This window comes from Dioscorea cayenensis, unplaced genomic scaffold (genome assembly GCF_009730915.1).
Source record: "Dioscorea cayenensis subsp. rotundata cultivar TDr96_F1 unplaced genomic scaffold, TDr96_F1_v2_PseudoChromosome.rev07_lg8_w22 25.fasta BLBR01000479.1, whole genome shotgun sequence".
NCBI lineage: Eukaryota > Viridiplantae > Streptophyta > Magnoliopsida > Dioscoreales > Dioscoreaceae > Dioscorea > Dioscorea cayenensis.
This window is the reverse complement of record NW_024086870.1, coordinates 62,323-81,149: the sequence shown is the minus strand read 5'-3', so window position 1 is coordinate 81,149 and position 18,827 is coordinate 62,323. Positions and strand designations below refer to the sequence as shown.

Below are 18,827 nucleotides of genomic sequence, written 5' to 3'. Positions count from 1 at the left end.
GTTTGATTGTAGGCCTATCAGCAGAACTCAAAGGCTTGCAATTCTGTTCTCAAAGAATCTCAATGATGGGTTTTTTCAGGTTCCTTCAAAAGGTAAAAAGCGAAAGGAAAATTTTGATTAATGCATCTGCCATTCCCAATATGAGGCCAATAACAACTCATCAAAAGTTTCTGTACTGTCAGAATTATAAACCGGCTCAACCCATGTCAGAAATTGTCCGATACGCAGGCAGACGTTGGGCCCGGCCCCCGGCCCCCGGCCCGGAAAAACTCAGGTTGATCAAATGTCACACAAAGCAATCTTGCACACAATCATTTCCTGAAAGAAAAGTCATAAACTGATCATCCAAAATTTCTGCAGGTATTCAGCAATCATCAATGTGCTACAGTACATAATTTGGTTGCTTTCTTCATTCACAATTCATGCCAGTGGTTGAATCTCATCAGTTTTAAATAGCTCTACCTCTATGACACCATCAATGTGCTTGTTACAGTCTATCACTCTGGTAAGCATCCTGTTTATATCCATAAATGAAGAAGACATATCACTTCTTAACTACCATTAAATCTTTCCAATTATTATTTTCATATCCTTCAATCAATATATATATATATATATTTATATATATTGAATGAGAATGAGCTTCATATCTAGCATTTTTAGTTGTTGTACCTAGTGTATATGATAATTAATTAACAGCACTCGTGTTCTCAATTAATGGTGAAAGAAAGTGAAGGTGCCATGCATGCATGGTGTCGGTGGTTGTTGGTCAATGTGATGTTGTTTCAAAACTTGTTCTTTAAATTGATGTACATTCAAAGTTGGTTGGATATACCACTCTGTACATTTCTTTTTTTTTTTCGTATTTGTATAGAACTCGAAAATAACTCCCCGACTTTTTTGTACTTGCATATAACAGAAATAACAACTCGGTACATATAATTTATGTTATCGTATACGTATTCGGGATGTGATTTAATGTTGAATTCAAATCAAATAAATTGAATTGAATTGAATTGAATTGAATTGGATTTTTGAGAAGGAGAGGAATAGTGAAAGAATTAAGGGCATGTGGTGGTGGGGTGAAGGTGGTTGTTGGAAGTGGACAATAGTGCAAAGATGAGAACATGCACCTTCTTATTAATGGATAGGGATTGAATGGATGAATAGGATGGATGGATTTCAATGGATGAATATGTACATCTTTCTTTCTTTCTTTCTTTGTTACTTAACTTATTTCTCTTTCTTTCTCTTATGGTTGGTACACCACATGACATGTTCCTTTCTATATTCTTGTTATTTTCATGTTATACATAATCACATTGATCACATTTCCATTTATTTGTGAGAAATATTCTTTTTTTATGAGTTTTCACTTGAGGATTTCACAATTAAAAAAAAAAACCATTAAAAATAATAGTAAATGGCAAGGTTTTGAAAATTCAAAATTTGAATATGATGAGGATTGTATTATATTTGACAAAAAGAAATTAATTATTATTTTTTAATTAATCAATAGATTTAAGCATCAAGAAAGTAAAAGGAAAAAAATATATATATAGAGAGCAAACAGGGAACAAGCATCAAGAAAAATAATATATATATAATAGAATCTTGCTAGCTTTTGCCAGTGTTATCTTGTTTGAATCTCTCTCACTAGTAATCTTAAATAAGCAAATGTGTTCTTTAAGAATTGAACTTTTCTCATGTCTCTTATTTAATAAACAATTACATGCTCATAAACCAAAGCTTGATCCACACTTCACCCAAAAAAGTCCTCTCTCTCTCTCAAATATATATATATATATATATATTAAAAATCAGAAAAGATAGATATATGGACTCATAAACTAAAGGCATGAAACCACAAACACACAAGCACACACTCTTTCTTTCATTGATAACAACAAAAGGAGAATATTTATACTCATAAGCCAAACCTTGAAAACTCCCTCTCTCTTTGAACAAATAAAACTATCTATTGTACTCATAAATCAAAGTTTATTTTATTTTTTATTTATTTATTTTTATGACCACACACACACATGCATGCATGGATATCTATGCATAGTCATGAACAATACTTTGAAATCACTCACTTTCTCTCTTGATAGAAGTTAGAACCTCATAATAGTACCTTATGAACATGATCATATCTCTCCCTCTCTCTCTTTCACACACACACACACACACACACACACACACACACACACACACTAATGACTTAAAATACACACACATACACATTATTATAGTCTGAAAACCAAGCTTGAAACTAATATCTCTATGCATATGCATATGTATATGTATATATATATATATATATATGTGAGAGTAAAAGAAGCATATGTTGGAGAAAGAAGGTTGAGCCTGAAAGAGCGCTCCCTTGTCTCCCAACTAAACAAAGAAGAGAAAAATAAAGAAATAAAAAGCCTCCTCCATGTCTCCTCCATGTTTCTTTGTCTCTCATGCTTTGAATATATATATATATACAAACCACACAGACTTATATATCTTATTAACTAAGTTAATCACATGCACTTCCATGAACCTCTAATATTAATTCCCTCCACTCAATGCACTCATCTTTCTTTTTCTATTTGCTTGTTTATATATATATAGTGCTTATGATTCTTTTGGTCCTTTGATTCAAAGAAAAGCAAAGCATTAGACCAAACCTTTTTGTTAATTTCTTGTGCATGCACCTTCACAACATATGCAACTTTTTCTCTTTGTTAACTTAATTAATTATCAACTTGCCATTTCAAATCTTATTCATGGTAACATTAGTTAATAAATTAATAAATAAAGTACTTTGCATGCATTGCATACATATATAAAATAATAATAATAATAATGATCAAACCTTAACAACTAGAAAGAAAAGACAAGAAAATGATGAAAAACAAACAATTAATAGCCAGGCATCATTACTCACAATTAATAATATGATGAAATGTATATATCTATATATATGAATATATAAATATATGAAAGTGAGTCCCATTTCCAATATATAGAACCCACACACACACACACACACACACATACTAGCTAGTCTGTCAAGCCAACTGAGTCCAACCCACAAAGATCTTGTCTTGAATGCAAAGACAGTGGACCCATTTAGGTTCATGACTAGTCTTAATTTCCATTGCTGGATCTCCACATGTTCTTTTCTTTCAATTAATTAATCACAACATCAAAGACAAAACCTCTCATCTTTCTCTTTATTTTTTTTCTCCCTCTTATTAGCACTGTTTCTTTGACATCAACTTCTCATTCTTTTTCAAAATTTTGTTTCTTTCTATATATATATATATATAGTTTTATAAGGATCCAATTTATTTTATCAAAATATTATAAGAATAGCTATGTCATGTGAACTTTAAAATAAAATTAATAGCCATGATTCCTACCCCTAATGAACCTTCTTCCTTCTTTCATTAATCAGCCAACAATAATACATTAATAGATTAATAAAAAAATTAATATAATTAAATATAAATATATATAGCATGTACTAGTCCAGTGTCATCTTCATAAGTATTAAGTAGTGATAATATATGGTCGCACGTGCATGCACAACAACCCTTGTGTCTGTATCACACGTGTATACCATGCAATCGTACACATGTACTTAATTAATGTGAAGAATAGAAACAATTAACCAAGTGTTTTTTATTTTTTTTATTTTTAAGTTTAGTTTATAATATTGAAGCTTATTTCTTCATCTTCTTCTGAGCTTCATGTACTCTAATGCATGTCCCTCTCTTCTATCTGCATTAATTCATGCACTCATTTATTTATCTATTAATTATTTCACTTTAATAAACATTGGTTTGGTTTATTGATTATTCACATTGTTGTAAGAATATTGAAAGAGATGGAAAAAGATAGAAAGGGAGAGCTTTTAATACAAAAGTAACTTGAATTCCAAAGTGGAAGATGGAAATTATGTGGAAAAAGTTGGTGTTTTATTTTCAAATTGTGAAACTTTTTTTTTATTATGTAAAATGAATGTTTAATCATTTTTTTTTCATAAAAAAATTAATGATGCGAAATCTAAAGAATAAATTTAGATAGAGTTTAAGAAAATGTTCTAATTAAATAGTAGTTTTATTAAAAATCCTTGTGCATAATACATGAATATTATTTGCTTCTAAAGATTTAATTTTATAAAAAAAATACTTTATTAATGTATGCAAAAAAAGGAATAAATGATGTTCATAGAAAAAACAAAGATGAATTCAAAGAAGGCATGCAATGAGACGTGCATCATTTGTTGTTGAGACTTGAGAGTGATTGCATTTAAGATGTTTGGTAGGATGTTAACATTTCCACTTGATTTTTGTTGTTTATAAAGAAAAACTGCAGATATACTTTTATAAAAATACAAAATTATATATAAAAAGGGTGTGTTATTCACGCACAAATGTAGATTTCAACTAATGACCTTTGGTTTCAATTGTTAGATTTTCATCCAACCAACGATTATAATCATATTTTTCATTTATGTTACTGTACTTATGAAAAATAATAAATTAAAACCATTTGATAAAATGGCACAGTAAAAAAAGATGCATAACAATTTGATCTAAACTGTCCAATCAAATTTGCACAATGATTGAATCAATCACAACTGTTATATATAACTAAAACCAATTAACCCATTTAATTATGTGTCTAAAAAATGAATATATGGAAAAATTAAAATTTTATAAAAAAAATATACATGTAAAGTATAAATTATGGGAGTGCATACATCCTGATGCATTTTCGGATATATGTAAATTCTCAAAAATAGAAAGGAAAAAAAATATATTTTTTTCTTTTTTTCTATGAAATAAGAATTGCTGCCATATATATACACACACACTCTATCAGAAATTTAGTAGGAACTGCATATCATATCATCCATAATAACTTCCATCAATTATTGATCACAAAATTTACCAAAATTACAACTAGATGGAGAAAGATGCATGAAATACTAAGTAAAGCATATAACTTAATATATTTATTACTAGATTGACTGTTCATGAGAATCAAAGACAAATGATTGGTTGATAAAGAATAGTATATATGCATGTATATAGGTATAAAATAATCATATTATATATGTATATTATTGTTATAAAAGAAAAAGGAAAAGAAAGAAAGAGAGAAAAAAGATAAGGAATGAGAAGAGAGAGAGAGAGGGGGGATAAGGGGGAGGAGGGTGACATGGAGTTGTCCAAATTGAAGAAGGTGGTGTGGGGAGAAGGGGGCAAAACCCTAAACCCACGTAATTAGTGAGGCCCACGTGTCATCCCACACGAGCACAATGAAAGCTATGCATGGATGCCTCTTTTCCAACCACAAACCCATCCCATCTCCATCAATCCCCCCATTTCCTTTTCCTCTCCTATTCCATTCTCTGTTTTTTTCTTTACATATTTTTTTTTTTTCTCTCTAACCATCTTTTAGACCATATAAAATAAAAAGATCTTTCTGCACATATATGTACTTTAAAAAAAATTAAATTCAAATTCAAAATTTTTCCTATACAAAGAATATTCTTCTATATAATATGTACATATATCAAAATCTTTGAAAGATTTATTAAAGAAGATACAAAAATTAATTTTCCAAAAAACAAATGAAATATTATGAATAATAACATGTACTTGGTTTCTCTCCAACCACACCCAATAATGGGAAGCCTTTTGAACACAAGAAACATTTCCATGATGCCCTAATGAGTTGCCATCTTGCTACATTGGAATTCCCATTATTATCCCACTCACTCTTTATATCCACAACATTAGAGAAGAAACAAAGAAACAAAGAAAAAAAGAAAAGAAAAGAACTCTTGCTAGTGGCCATGTTTCATTCACTATATATATATATGGTCTAGTGTGTGTGTGACCCACCCTTCATCTCATTGCAACATCACCAACTCCATTATCCTTCTTAATCAAGACATAATTATACCATAATTATACTCCTTTTGACTGATTGACTTGCTAATTAAGCCATAAACTATACACATTTAAGTCTCTTTTGTGGCACCACTTAAAAAAAAGTAGAGTACTTTAGTACTTGAATTTAATTACCCACTTGACCTAATTTATTTCTGTGATTCATCTAACTTTGGATCCAAAAATAAACCATATATAAAAGTGTGCCATCAACTAATAAATTAAGTTATAGAGTAATCTGTACCTCAATATTTAAATAAAGCTAAGATCTGTGGCAAAAGATATTATATATATATATATATATTTAAAAGAGATGGGAAGCAGGATCATGTGGCACAGGAATAAGATATGCAGAAAGATGACAAGAGAATGGGGGAACCTTTGACTAGTGAGTAGCTCAAGAAAGCTATAATAATGTGTACCTGGATAACTTCAATAGCCTGGAATTGAGGGGTTTTCACTGTACGTGGCTTTCTACTACTCGTGCAAGCAATCAGAACCAAACCAGAGCCAGATCAGTGATCATAATATATATGCTGTGACTGATACCAATGGCAAAGTCTGGAGCTAGCTAAGCTAGATGCTTTGTTTTGTTGTTTTGGTATGATGAGAAAAACAGCAAAGAAAAAAGTGAGATTAAATAACCAAAAACCAAGTTATTGCAACAGTTTGTATGTACAAACAGATAAGGTAGTAGTGGCAGTAGCAGTAGTAGTAGTAGCACTAGTAGCAGCAACAACTCTCCTCTTACTAAGGTGCATGTATGGAAAATAGCTGGGGATTTATATAAAGGAAATATAATACATTCATTGATAAAACTAGAACTGGAGAAAATTTTCTTGTTGTACCGTGGAAGAAGGAAGAGCTCTGGATCAATGGCGTGGTCTCGTCCCTGTGAAAAAGAATAGCAATCATCATCATCATCATCATCATTACAATCATCATCTTCTTCATCCCACATTGTTAGCAATTTCAAACTTTTAACCCTCCATTCATCTTCATGTCCACCACTGTGAAGGTTGTGGTGCCTTCAGTGGTGGTGGCCGAAGGCGTGGAATCAACTGTGGAACCAGCTTGAATCTCCTTGAACATTGCCATGACCTTGAGCATTGTGGGTCTGCGCATAGGCCTGTCATCTAAGCATGAACATGCAATTTTTAGATGTTCCAGGAGCTCCAACTCCAGAGATGGATCCTCCTTGAGGAGTTCAGGATCAAACACATCAATTATTCTCAGCTTGGAGTGTTGTTTCACCCACCCTACCAAGTTGTTGTCCCCAAAATCCGATGAGTCAGTTGGTTGCTTCCCTGTGAGAAGCTCCAGCAGAACAACTCCATAACTGTAAACATCACCTTTGGTTGTGCATCGGAAACTCTGGTAGTACTCCGGCGGGACATAGCCGGGTGTGCCAGCGAGAGTAGATACACTAAGGTGAGTGTCCACTGCATTCATCATCCTCGCCATACCAAAATCAGAGACCCTGGCTTCAAGATTGTCATCAAGGAGCACATTGCTCGACTTCATATCCCTGTGAATTATATGAGGGAAGCAGTTGTGGTGGAGGAATGCAAGACCTCTGGCCGCACCAATGGCGATTTTCCTCCTCGCAGCCCAGTTTAACTTGATTCCTGCTCTTCTTCGGTCCCGGAGAACATCTTCTAAGCTTCCATACTTCATGTATTCATAAACTAATAGACGCTCTTCACCAACCCTGCAGTAACCAAGCAATGGAACAAGATTGCGATGCTTAATCTTTCCAATGGTTTCCATCTCTGCTGTGAACTCCCTATCACCCTGACCACTGATGTGAATGAGTTTCTTGATGGCAACCACACTGCCATCTTTAAGCTGAGCTTTGTAGACATCTCCAAAGCCACCGGAACCAATGAGGCTATCATTGTGGAAGCCATTGGTGGCTTCAAGGAGATCAGCAAAGGTGAGCTTTCGAAGAGGCTTGTCAAAGGTGGAGAGATTAATGTTCATGGCATCCTTGGTGGCGGTAAGTTTCCAGGCAGTGGTAGCGGTGCCAGAATGTGAGCGACTATCGACATCCCGGGTGCTGACATTGCTGATATCTTTCCTCCTCTGTCTTCTCTTCTTGCTCTCAAAGAAAACGAGGATCAGTCCAAGAATACAGAACAAAGAGAAGAGCAATCCCATGGCAATGCTGCCAGCAAGAGAGGCCTGCCATCGGTGAGACTTGCGGCGCTGGCCGTTGTCCCCACTACTCGGCCCATCGTCACAAGAAGGCAAGGGGAAGCCACAGAGACCAGAGTTGTTCTCATACCGGTACCGAGGGAATGTGGCGAGCTGGCCAAGCTGAGGGATGGAGCCATTGAGCTGGTTATTTGAAAGATCGATCTCAGAGAGCATGGCGAGACCAGAGAACGTACTAGGGATGGGGCCTTCAAGCAAGTTATGGGAGAGGTCAAGCACGGCAACGTAACGCAACCCGCCTAAGGCCGGAGGGATGCTGCCGGAGAGCAAGTTGTGGCCGAGGTTGAGGATCATGAGATAGTACATGGAACCGAGTGGCCTGGGGATTTCGCCGGAGAGCTGGTTGTAGGAGAGATCCAGGAAGATCATGGAGCCATTGTTTTTGAAGGTGTAGCGAGTGTTGCCCATGTAGACCCTTGTGAAGTTGCAAAACCGACGGCTGGGGAGACGGCTGAGTTGGTCAGGGCGAATGCCGGCAAACTCCAGGAGGTTGCCGGCGCCATGGCACTCAGTGCTACCATCGTTCTTGAGATAAACGTATCGCTTTCCGGTCACCAGACCGACGGCGATGTTGCCGGACTGCTTGGAGAGAGTGGCCGGAATGGTGCCGTTCAAGGAGTTGCTGTTGAGGTCAAGCCAGATCAAGCTCTTGCAATCTCCAAGCTCCGGCGGGATCGGACCGGAGAAAGAGTTGTTGCCCAGCTTGAGAATGGCAAGGTTGGAGAGACGACCGAGCCACGAAGGGATCGGGCCGCTTAGCTTGTTGCTTGAGAGGGAGATCCAGTTCAAGTTGGAGCAGTTCACGAGACCTTCAGGGATGGTACCCTGGAGGCCATTGTTGTCAAGGATGAGGTTCTCTAAGCTCTGGGCGAGGGTGAGCTCGCTGGGGATCTCGCCGGAGAGGAGGTTCTGCCACATGATCAGGTCCCGCAGGCGAGATAATGAGCCCAGAGATGCCGGGATGGCACCGTGGAGATAGTTGAAGCTGAGATCGAGAGAGACAAGCATGGAGCAGTTGCTTAGGGATGGAGGGACGAGGCCAGTGAAGATGTTGTTCTGGAGGTACAGCTCTCTCAAGCTGGTCGCCGGGGACTGGCAAAGGCCGGAGGGGATGGAACCAAAGAAGCCATTGGAGCTGAGATCGAGGAGCTCGAGCTTGGTGAGCTTTGAGAGAGTGTCAGGGAGCTTGCCGGAGAGGTTATTGAAGGCGAACTCGAGGGTTATGAGGTCCGGCAGGGAGGTTAGAGTTTCGACGGGGATCTCGCCGGAGAAGTTGTTATTAGAGAGGCTGAGAGAGGTGAGAGAGTAGCAAGAGGAGAGGTCGGCGGGAAGCGTACCAGTGAAGTGGTTGGAAGAAAGGTTGAGGGACAAAAGACTCCGGCAGCCGGCGAAAACTCCGGCACCGATCTCACCGTAGAGATTGTTCGACGAGAGATCGAGATGCTGGAGAGAGGAGCCGTTGGTGATCGCCGGGATTTGGCCGGAAAGGCCGTTGCCGGTGAGGTTGAGACGCAGGATGCCGGGGAGCGAGAGAAGCTGATGCAGGTCTTCCACATCGGAGATTTGGTTGAATGAGAGGTCGAGTGTCTCGAAGGAAGTACCGGCGCCGGCGCCGGCGATGCCCTTCCCGCCGCCGGTGATAAAGTTGGTGGAGAGATTCAGGAGCGTTAAGCTCGAGCAGGAAGCAGCAAAAGAAAGCAGGTCGGCGAGAGAGCTCTTCAGGCCATTCTCGGATAGATCCAGTACGGCGAGCTGGCCCCCGCTGCAGCGACCGCCGGCGAGAGTTCCGGTGAGGTTCGTTGACTTGAGGAACAAGCTCTGGAGGTTATCCAACGCAAGAAGATAGCTGGTGACAGCGTGGAAGTCGGAGGTGAGAGCGACGCCGGTGAGGTCCACGACAGCAACACGGCCAGAGATGCAGGTGACACCGGAGAAGGAAGCGCAAGGGTCTCCATTGGAGCTCCAGGTCGGGAGGGTCTGAGGGTTAGGGAGCGAGCTCTTGAAGGAGATCAAGAGCTTGATGTCTGGTTGTAGAGCACTGAAACTTAGCTGTAGAGGGAGTAGGACGAGGAGGATCAGAAGAACGTCCATGGCGGCTAGGTTTAGGGTTAGGGTTTCTAGAGTTCGTTGGAACCAGCGGCCATTAGCGAGCTCAGTCACAGAGAGAGAGAGAGAGAGAAAGAGAGAGAAGGGGGAGACTAGAGAGCCAAAAGGTTGGTAGTGAGGAGGAGTGGAAGGTATTTATCGGAGTCGGGTTTTGATAGAGTAAGTGGAGCTCCGATAACAAGCTCCAGCTGGGAGTGGGCCCCACTACATGTGGCCAAACTATTTACTTTATATTAAATTTATTAATTAATCATAAATCCAACGGTCTAGATCGCTGGAGTTTTTTATCCAACGGTGGAGCGAACGATTCAGCCAAGAAACTGGATGTAATGTGATGACATACCCAGAAACACCCCTATAATTTGAGTACTCAGTCGCATGAGTTAAAGAGTATTTTGGTAAATTTAAGTGGGACAAAATGACGTCATCGCACAGTAGTGGTGAATCTAGCGGGTGGTTTTCGTCGCCTCATCTACAGTTAGATCTGATTTTAAAGCCTCAAGTACCAATAAATCCTTAGATTTTCTCAAAATTACAAATGAACCCTCTGAGAACTTCAACTTATTCGACATCGAGACTTCCAAATTTATATGTTATTATTACAGATAATGTTTTTTTTTTTTTACGTAGCCGAATGTGTCAAGAAAATGAGGACCAGAATGAAAGAAAAAGAAAAAAAAAAGAAGGGGTTTTATGAAACTATAAAGCACCACCCGTGCGTTCATAATATAGCCAAAAAAAATCCCTGATGACGTGGCATCTGGTCCCCGTTCTTCCGCAACCCCCGAGGGTGTTGTCACTATGTAAACGCACCGAAAAAGACACCCGGTCAAAGAAACCTTACAGCTTAGATTATATGAAGACGTATAAAAGTATATTATGGTTGTCGTGTTCTGGTGGGTTAAAAAGATGGGTTTGTTTTTGGGTGCGAAGAAAGGGAAAGGGTAATCCAAGGTGCAGTGGAATTATATAATGGGTGGAGAGGGTGGTGGGGCCCGTGAGGTGGGAGGAAACACATGCGGGTGTCCAGGAGCAAGCGTGACGTGGAACGGAACTCACACTCTGAAGAAGATGGTCCCGTTTTCGGGTCCAAATAGCACCGACATGTCGTTCCGTTGTCGCTGAAACCTCGTCATCACAACCGTTTGATGTTGATCGCACGGTTCGTATCTCTTCTCCTTTTATTTTCCCATTATATGCACTGGTATAATGGCTTGCTTTCAAGTATCTTTCTATGTATATATTAATATATGTGGGTGTGAATAATGGGAATGTCTTTTTTTTTTCTTTTCTTTTTTTCCACATAATAAATATTTTTTTATTGTAATATTATGAAAATATTTTCATTTTTATTTATATTTTTTTAACGAATTTATATATATCAAATTAGAACCATGAGGGACTCAAAATTTTTGGGCTCCCATGTGGTTTTCTTTATTTTCTTATCTATTATTATATTTTGGACAATTTGTTTGAATAAGAAAATATAATTTTAGGAAAATATAGTGTTAATTGTGATTGAATGATATATTGAAAGAGGAGAAAGATGGATTAGTGGAGTGTGGGGGGAGAGAGAGAGAGAGAGAGTGAGGTGGAGGTGAGGCCGCACGTGCGAGGGGCACGCAATAATTGGGGCCGTGGGAGACGGACAAATGAGGGGGGGTGATGAGGTGGGCCCCAATCATTTTTAAATGATGAAGAGCTGGTGAGGTGAGCTCCAACCCATTCACTTAACTCTGCATGGAAGTGGGCCCTCTCTCTCACATTCATGTTTTTAATTAATTAATTAATTAATTAATACTTAATTTGATTTAATATTTGTAAAATTTTTAATTTTGGTTTTTTAAGTTGAATTATTATTTATTTTTTGGGATATAATATTTAAATCAAAGTATTTTCAATCCATTAATAAAGGTGGGACAAGAACCATTGGTTCATTGCGTTCAAATTAGTTTTACCATTCTACTCCTTGTTGTGTCACACCTTAGGAATCAAGTAAAAGCAAAAAAAGAAGTAAATAATTCAAATAGTAAAAAACTGAAAATAACGAGATGAAAGGGGTAAGAACTTTGGAAAAAGGAAAATGGAAACAAATTTTGGATAAGCTTCAAATGTGCCCTAACCCTAAAAATCCTTTGAAAAAGAAGATCTCATGGATGACTTTGAACATACTCAAGTTACAACAAACAAGGACTAAAAATGGTTTATAAATTATAACCCTAGAAAAACACATCTCACAAAAGAACCTTTAAATTGATTGGAACACACACACACACACACACACACACACACACACACACAGAAGAATTGGGAATGAAATCTCAGACTGCAAATCATATCTGCAATAATTCATTTCAAAATGAGCCACAACTCACAAGAAACATATAAAAGGCAGATAATTCAACAAAATAAGAACACAGAAGGATATCTAGAGATCTATAAACACTCATATTCATAGAACTTCTTCATAGTCTCTCCATTGAAGGCCTTCCTTTGGTTCATTTCAACACCAAACCAGTTGATCATTGCCATTCAATCAATATGGTTCACGGATTGGGCTATCTGAATGCATATCCATCGATGTATCAGTCAAACCAAAAGAAGTGTGCTCCCGTGTTTGCCCGGAAGAGTAGGGTTCTTGGTTCCTAGTTCCATTTCCAGGCGGCAGAACACCATCCAGGTGTTCACCAGACTGGGCAAGATGATAGGGCTGAAGGCTTCGCCGAACAGGGCTCGAGAGTGCATTTGAGAAAACCATGTTCTTTGTTTGATCAGAAAGACTGGTCCGCAGGGAAAGTCCTACGCTCGGTAAGGAGTAGCCACTTGTGTTTGTATATTGCGGCGTGCTTTGAGGGGGCTGGTGTTGGGGTGGCAATCTCGGCGACAAGGATACATCATCCCCTCCGTATGTAATCTCATTCTGCATGATTACCGCCAAATTTTACATTAAAATTGATCAATCTATCTACCAGCAGAAATTTGAAGAAACATTACTCAAAAGCATTTGCTCCTTGACTTGAAAGAAAATCCCAAATTGATGCACATAACAAGAAGGTGCATATTCATGATCATGACAATAAAAGTCAATGGTAGCCACCTTAAGGCATAGTAGAAACAGAATGGGATAGTTTATATGACAGCAAACAAAAGGTGATAACAAAGAAAGAAAGAACATAAGATTCTGCAAGGTGGAAGAATTTGAAAAAACACAGAGGGAATAAGATGCTAGATTCTATGAAGTGGAAGAGTCAATGGACCTGCATATGAGTGACTATATCAGCTACAGTGACTCTTGATCCTTCCTCGTGCTGCCTCAAAATCCACTGATAAAACTTCTCCTGCATGGGTGCATAAATAGTATATGGCATCATAGAAACCTAACATACCACTGAATAGACTTTTGCAATACATTATTAGGTCCATCAGTGAAGCAAGTTAATGAAGATAAATATGATAAATGATTAAACAAGATCAATCAGTACATAAAAGTAAAAGTAATAAAGCTTTATTTCCAATCACAGAAAACAACTGCAATCTTACCACTATCCTTCCATAGATTGATTTTCTCTAAGCAACTAAAACTATCAAATCTTGATCATAAGCATATGGAATTTCAAAAATACATTCCACAAAAATGGTCCCTGCCCCAAACAAAAGTACCTTCAAAGTTTTTTGTTACTTCAAAAAGAAGTCTTAAATGAGCTCATAAACCACTTACCTTCTTGTTGAATCAATTTTTTCAGGAAGCACACATAAAACAAGCACAACCAAGCCTCCCAAAATCAGACCCAATGAACAACCACGAATAAATATAAGACCCAATGACCAATCACAATAACAACCAACACCTCCCAAAATCAGCCTCTAAAACCTCTCCAACTACGTAAAACAAAATCCTACTATGGACAACTAGAGATAACAATATGCATGAAAATTATTAATAGAAGATCATCTTTGATAACAAGGAGACAAGTTATAGCTGAAGAAATGAAACGAGTTCCATCTAAATAACGGAAAGCACTCCATTGGCTTTAAATCCTTTAATTATTCCCAACAAAGTTATGGATGCATTCACATATACACTAAAGAAAACATAAACAAAATGCACCAATTGAAATTTGTTGAATGGCCTCACCAAGGATCATAATTAATGCTTACCACATCAAAGCAGGTACATTACTCCTTCCATCCCATAGGCAAGTTCTAGATTAGACATCTGCCTTCTTACTATTGTTTTTTTAAAAATTGAGCATCAAATCATCTCTTGATGCTTCAAAATTATAAGAAATATTTCCTTTTTGACCATATCAAAATAAAGATTATCCTTAATAAGAGGAATCTTGACCAAATTAATACAAGAAACAAAGAATCCCAAAATCAGGAAAGTAGAAGAAATTAAATTTGCAAAGGGAATGTGGTAAGCACGTACAGAGCAGGTAGATAGTATAAAAAATTCATAGAAAATCACAACTAAATAAAAGGCATCCACAGTTCATGTTTAAACTCATGTTTCATTAGCACATGCCCTTGTTTATCATAGACATGTGACGAGTTAGTTTACTGCATGGTATAAATGTACAGAAAGGATTTAAGGAATGAAAATCACAGGGACCGTGGTGTCACGACAAATCTATTACACTTCAACATAATAAAAAAAAAAAAAACAGAGCTAATATATAAATGCACATCGATAGAAGAAACATTACAGTATATAAGACAAAAACTAGATAAGATGTAGTAAACCAGTGGATAACTTTTCAATTAACTTCAATGATAACCCAGAATTTGGTTTGCTTCTCATAACTTCTAAGTGGAGGTTAATCAAGAATCAAATCAGTAACAAGCCATGCATTCTTTGTGGACTCATACTTGGCTCTCTTTTCAATAAATTTTACCATACAAAATTGTGAGTAGATAGGAAAATACTAAGGAAATGTTATAATCATGATATCATTTTGGTTGAAGATATGTAAGTTTTCCATTTTAATTCTCCTCAAACATCCAATTTTAGTTTTCCCACAAAATTCATCTTAAACTCTAATTCTCAAATTTAAACCTAATTTATCTAATATAATTTCACAATAATGATAAAAATCATACCTTTAGCTGGCCAGACAACACAAGAATCAACCAGAACATAGAAAAAATCTCAAAAAGAGAACCCAAATAAAGTATCAGGATCAAATGAGAGAGCAAAGATACGAACCAACGCATGGCGTTCGCCGGCTTGGAAGGAGAGCTTCTGATGGTGCATGGCCTGCGTGTAGAGCTGTGAAAGCGAGTTGGCGGCGCTAGAGAAGGCCGAGTACATCGTCCGATCGATCTCATCGAGCCTACTCGCCTCCGATTTCCTCTTCTTCGACATCTCAATCCCTTCTCCAATGGATCCTCGAGAACCAAACCCTAATCCCCCAAATCTCACGCGAGCCTCTCTCTGAAACAAAAGAAAGGAGAAGGGGTTTCTAAGGAGTAAGGACCTCGTTCTTTATTTCCAAAATTATTAATCTTTTATAATACACCCTCATAAATAATTAAATTAAAACACCCAAACACATAAATGTTGTAAACTATAAATATTTTTAAAAATTGACATTAATATCTCCAGGGAATAGAAACTAAAATATATGAATGTAAACAGAAATGTGGGGTTATCTTTGTAAAAATTTACTAGTTCAACTTTATGGAAAAAAAAAATAGTAAATGTTATTGTTGTGAAAAGAGAGTCATTGGGAAATTTATTATTTTACAAGGACATATATGCAAACACTTCTCTAAAATTGCCGTATCGAAAAGCAGACACGTGGCAGAAGGTGGAGCCTACACGGATGGATTGATATGGACCGTTGATATGATGGATGGGGGATATCGGACGGTTGAAAATCAGCTTGCCGACATCGATGGTTGGTGTTATTGCTTTTAGTTTGTGAGATGATGGCGTATGATCACGAGGCAGGATTGAAATCCAAATTTAGTAATAATAAAAAAAACATATATCTTTCTTTAAAAAAAAAAATTAATGGTATTCAACTCAATCCACTCAATAAATAATTAAAATATATTTTATTTTAAAAGATTGATAAATAAACTTATACATATATATAATTCATCATCATTAAAACGGCCGCATGCAATCGGTAGACATGATGCGTGGCACATCCCTCATCATTCCCCGAATCAAAGCCGTCAACTCTTACATCAAGATTCGTCTACCAGCATATTTGCTGATAACCCCTTTGAAATTAGGAAATCCAATAGTTATCCTTTTCTTTCATGTCTCCTAATAGTCTCTAACTCGGATTTTTTTTTTACATATTTATTTTTTAAAACATTTGGGAAGACTGTAAAAAAAATAAACATCTAAATAAAACACAAAAATTAATAAATTAATATTAAAATGGCAAGTATGTTGGTGAATGTGGACAAACAAAATTGTAATTTTATATAATAAAAGCTTAATGATGGGTCATGAATAATTTAACACTTTTTTAGGGGGTGATATGTAAAATACGAAGGATAGAAAGACACCGTGAATCGTCTCCTCCCCCTCCGATTCTCCATTCTCCGGCGCTCAACGAGCCAATCTCTTCTCAGATCCAGAGGTTTGGTTCTCGCTCTCGCTCGATTTCTCGTTTCTATTTTTATTCGATCTCATGTTCTTTGGCTCGTTGTTTGCTTTGTTATTGATTTCTTCTGATTCTTGCTTGCTTTGGCTGATTCAGAGAAAGAATGTGGCTGGTCATTGTTGATCTCCTCTTCTGGGAAGAAAAAAGGTTACTTTTTTGTTATTTTTCTGAGAAAATTCTTGTTTTTGATGCTTTTCCATATCAGATGAGCATAGTGATTTGTCATTCAATGAAAAGTATGAAAAAGAAGGAGAACATTGATGCTGAAATGGCTTTATTTCGTGTCTTTGTTCAGTGACCAGTGGCAATGCTGTTGCATTGTTGATCTCCTCTGGAAAAAAGTTTTACTTTTTTGTGTTTTTTTCTGAAAAAAAAATCATATCTTTGTATGCCTTTCCAGGTTAGATGAACATAGTGATTTGTCATCAATGTAAAGTAAGAAAGAAACTGAAAAAATGATACCTAAATTGCTTTACTTCTTGTCTTTGATCTGATTGATCTGATGCCATTCATGAGGTTGAAATCTGAAGCTGTTCCATTGATTGCTTCTGAAGGTAATGCCAGATTGAGAGATGAAGCTGTTTGATATGTCAGTCTTGTGAATGCTAACCCTTGTGAAGGGATTATTGTTGGATGAGCAGTGGCAATGCTATTGGCCGTTGAGGGAGGTGGATTCTTCTCTTCTTCGGCAACAGGCTATAGCAAGGGGCTTAGCCTTCTGTTTCTTGGTCAGAAACATGAAGAAAGATCCATGAGAGTTTCACCGTGGAATCACTACAGATTAGTCGACCGAGAAGTTGAGTCTGATAATCAGCTGGCTTCGAGGAAGAAACAAGCATCCAATGGATGCTCTTCCTTCATATGCTTCGGACGTGCATCATCTCAAAATAATGGACAATTGCCTTCTGAAGCCACTGGTCCGGTTCAGCAATCTGAAGCTCTAACAGATTCATCCTCGGCTTCTAATAATGTTGAGATCGATGTTGATAGTAGTGAAGTTGCTGAGGAGGATAAACAGAAAGTTTGCCGAAAGAGTAGTCTCAAGAAGGCATCTGCAGATTGCTCTGTGATGGTTGATGGTACAATTGATAATGCACAAAGTGATGAGCCTTGTTGTGCTGAAAGGAGGAAAGTCCATTGGACAGATGGATGTGGGAGAGAGCTTGCTCAGATAAGGGAGTTTGAAGTCAGGTATGTTTCTAGTTTCTCTGATTTTACTGCTCGTGTATGGCTTTGTATTGTGTCAACGAAGATTCTGTGATATCGATGACAAAGATTAATACATACAGATACAAATCATACAATTGAAGATGAATTTTAGGTTGGATTAAGACCATTGTCTGATAAAGACTACAATATTTCTGAAATAAGCTATTCTTTTAACTCATTGCAATTTCGTACTTTATCTTGCTTGCAAGCATATCCTACATTGAAGAAACTGTGTCATTGTTGATCATAGATGAAGAATAGAGCAATGTCCAATGAATCATTGATAGTTGGAATAGAACATTGTTGTGCAGTTGTGACTTCGAACAATTTTTTCCAATGTCATTTTGTTTCAATTAATATGGTGCATTTAATCAAACTATCTACAATGATCTTAACAAGAACTTGTTTCTCTGCAGTGATGAGATTGCGTCCGATGATGAGTTTGAACACCAAGGCTACAGAAAATGTCAGTGTGTTATCCAGTAAATTTCATGCTCTCTGCCGAATTCAATGAACACAAGAAAAATCTACTGTTTTCTCCTGCACAGGTGATAATTTATTCTTTCTTCATGGTTATTCCCAGATGAGTTTTCAGGATTTCAATTTTGCCTCTTTGAGCTTCTTGCTTTCATTGTACACCTCTGTCCATTCTTTTTAATATTATCATGATTTCTCAAGCAAAGTTCGTATCGGTGCAACATTTTACAGTAAA

At 37.2% G+C, this 18,827-nt stretch overlaps 3 protein-coding genes across 4 annotated transcripts; 1 reads left to right on the top strand and 2 right to left on the bottom strand.

The window, feature by feature from the left end:
• Nucleotides 1-6,583: 6,583 nt before the first annotated feature.
• Nucleotides 6,584-10,401, bottom strand: LOC120254509 (systemin receptor SR160). Its single transcript, XM_039262598.1, has one exon. The coding sequence runs from the start codon at nucleotides 10,266-10,268 to the stop codon at nucleotides 6,933-6,935; it is 3,336 nt and encodes a 1,111-aa protein (XP_039118532.1). The 5' UTR covers nucleotides 10,269-10,401; the 3' UTR covers nucleotides 6,584-6,932.
• A 2,189-nt stretch (nucleotides 10,402-12,590) lies between these two features.
• LOC120254529 lies at nucleotides 12,591-15,747 on the bottom strand. Its single transcript, XM_039262630.1, has 3 exons — nucleotides 15,490-15,747; nucleotides 13,541-13,621; nucleotides 12,591-13,203 (listed from the first exon to the last, which is right to left on the bottom strand). Exons 1-3 carry the CDS (start codon nucleotides 15,646-15,648, stop codon nucleotides 12,820-12,822), a joined length of 624 nt encoding a protein of 207 aa, XP_039118564.1. The 5' UTR covers nucleotides 15,649-15,747; the 3' UTR covers nucleotides 12,591-12,819.
• Nucleotides 15,748-16,792: 1,045 nt separating this feature from the next.
• On the top strand, nucleotides 16,793-18,778 carry LOC120254531. 2 transcript variants are annotated; one of them, XM_039262633.1, is made up of 4 exons: nucleotides 16,793-16,882; nucleotides 17,003-17,053; nucleotides 17,461-18,097; nucleotides 18,532-18,777. In XM_039262633.1, the coding sequence occupies exons 3-4, from the start codon at nucleotides 17,553-17,555 to the stop codon at nucleotides 18,599-18,601; spliced, it is 615 nt and encodes a 204-aa protein (XP_039118567.1). In that variant the 5' UTR covers nucleotides 16,793-16,882; nucleotides 17,003-17,053; nucleotides 17,461-17,552; the 3' UTR covers nucleotides 18,602-18,777. The 2 variants fall into 2 exon arrangements, with proteins under 2 accessions (XP_039118567.1, XP_039118568.1); XM_039262634.1 differs by lacking the exon at nucleotides 17,003-17,053 and having other exon boundaries at nucleotides 16,840-16,882; nucleotides 18,532-18,778.
• The last annotated feature ends 49 nt before the right edge of the window (nucleotides 18,779-18,827 follow it).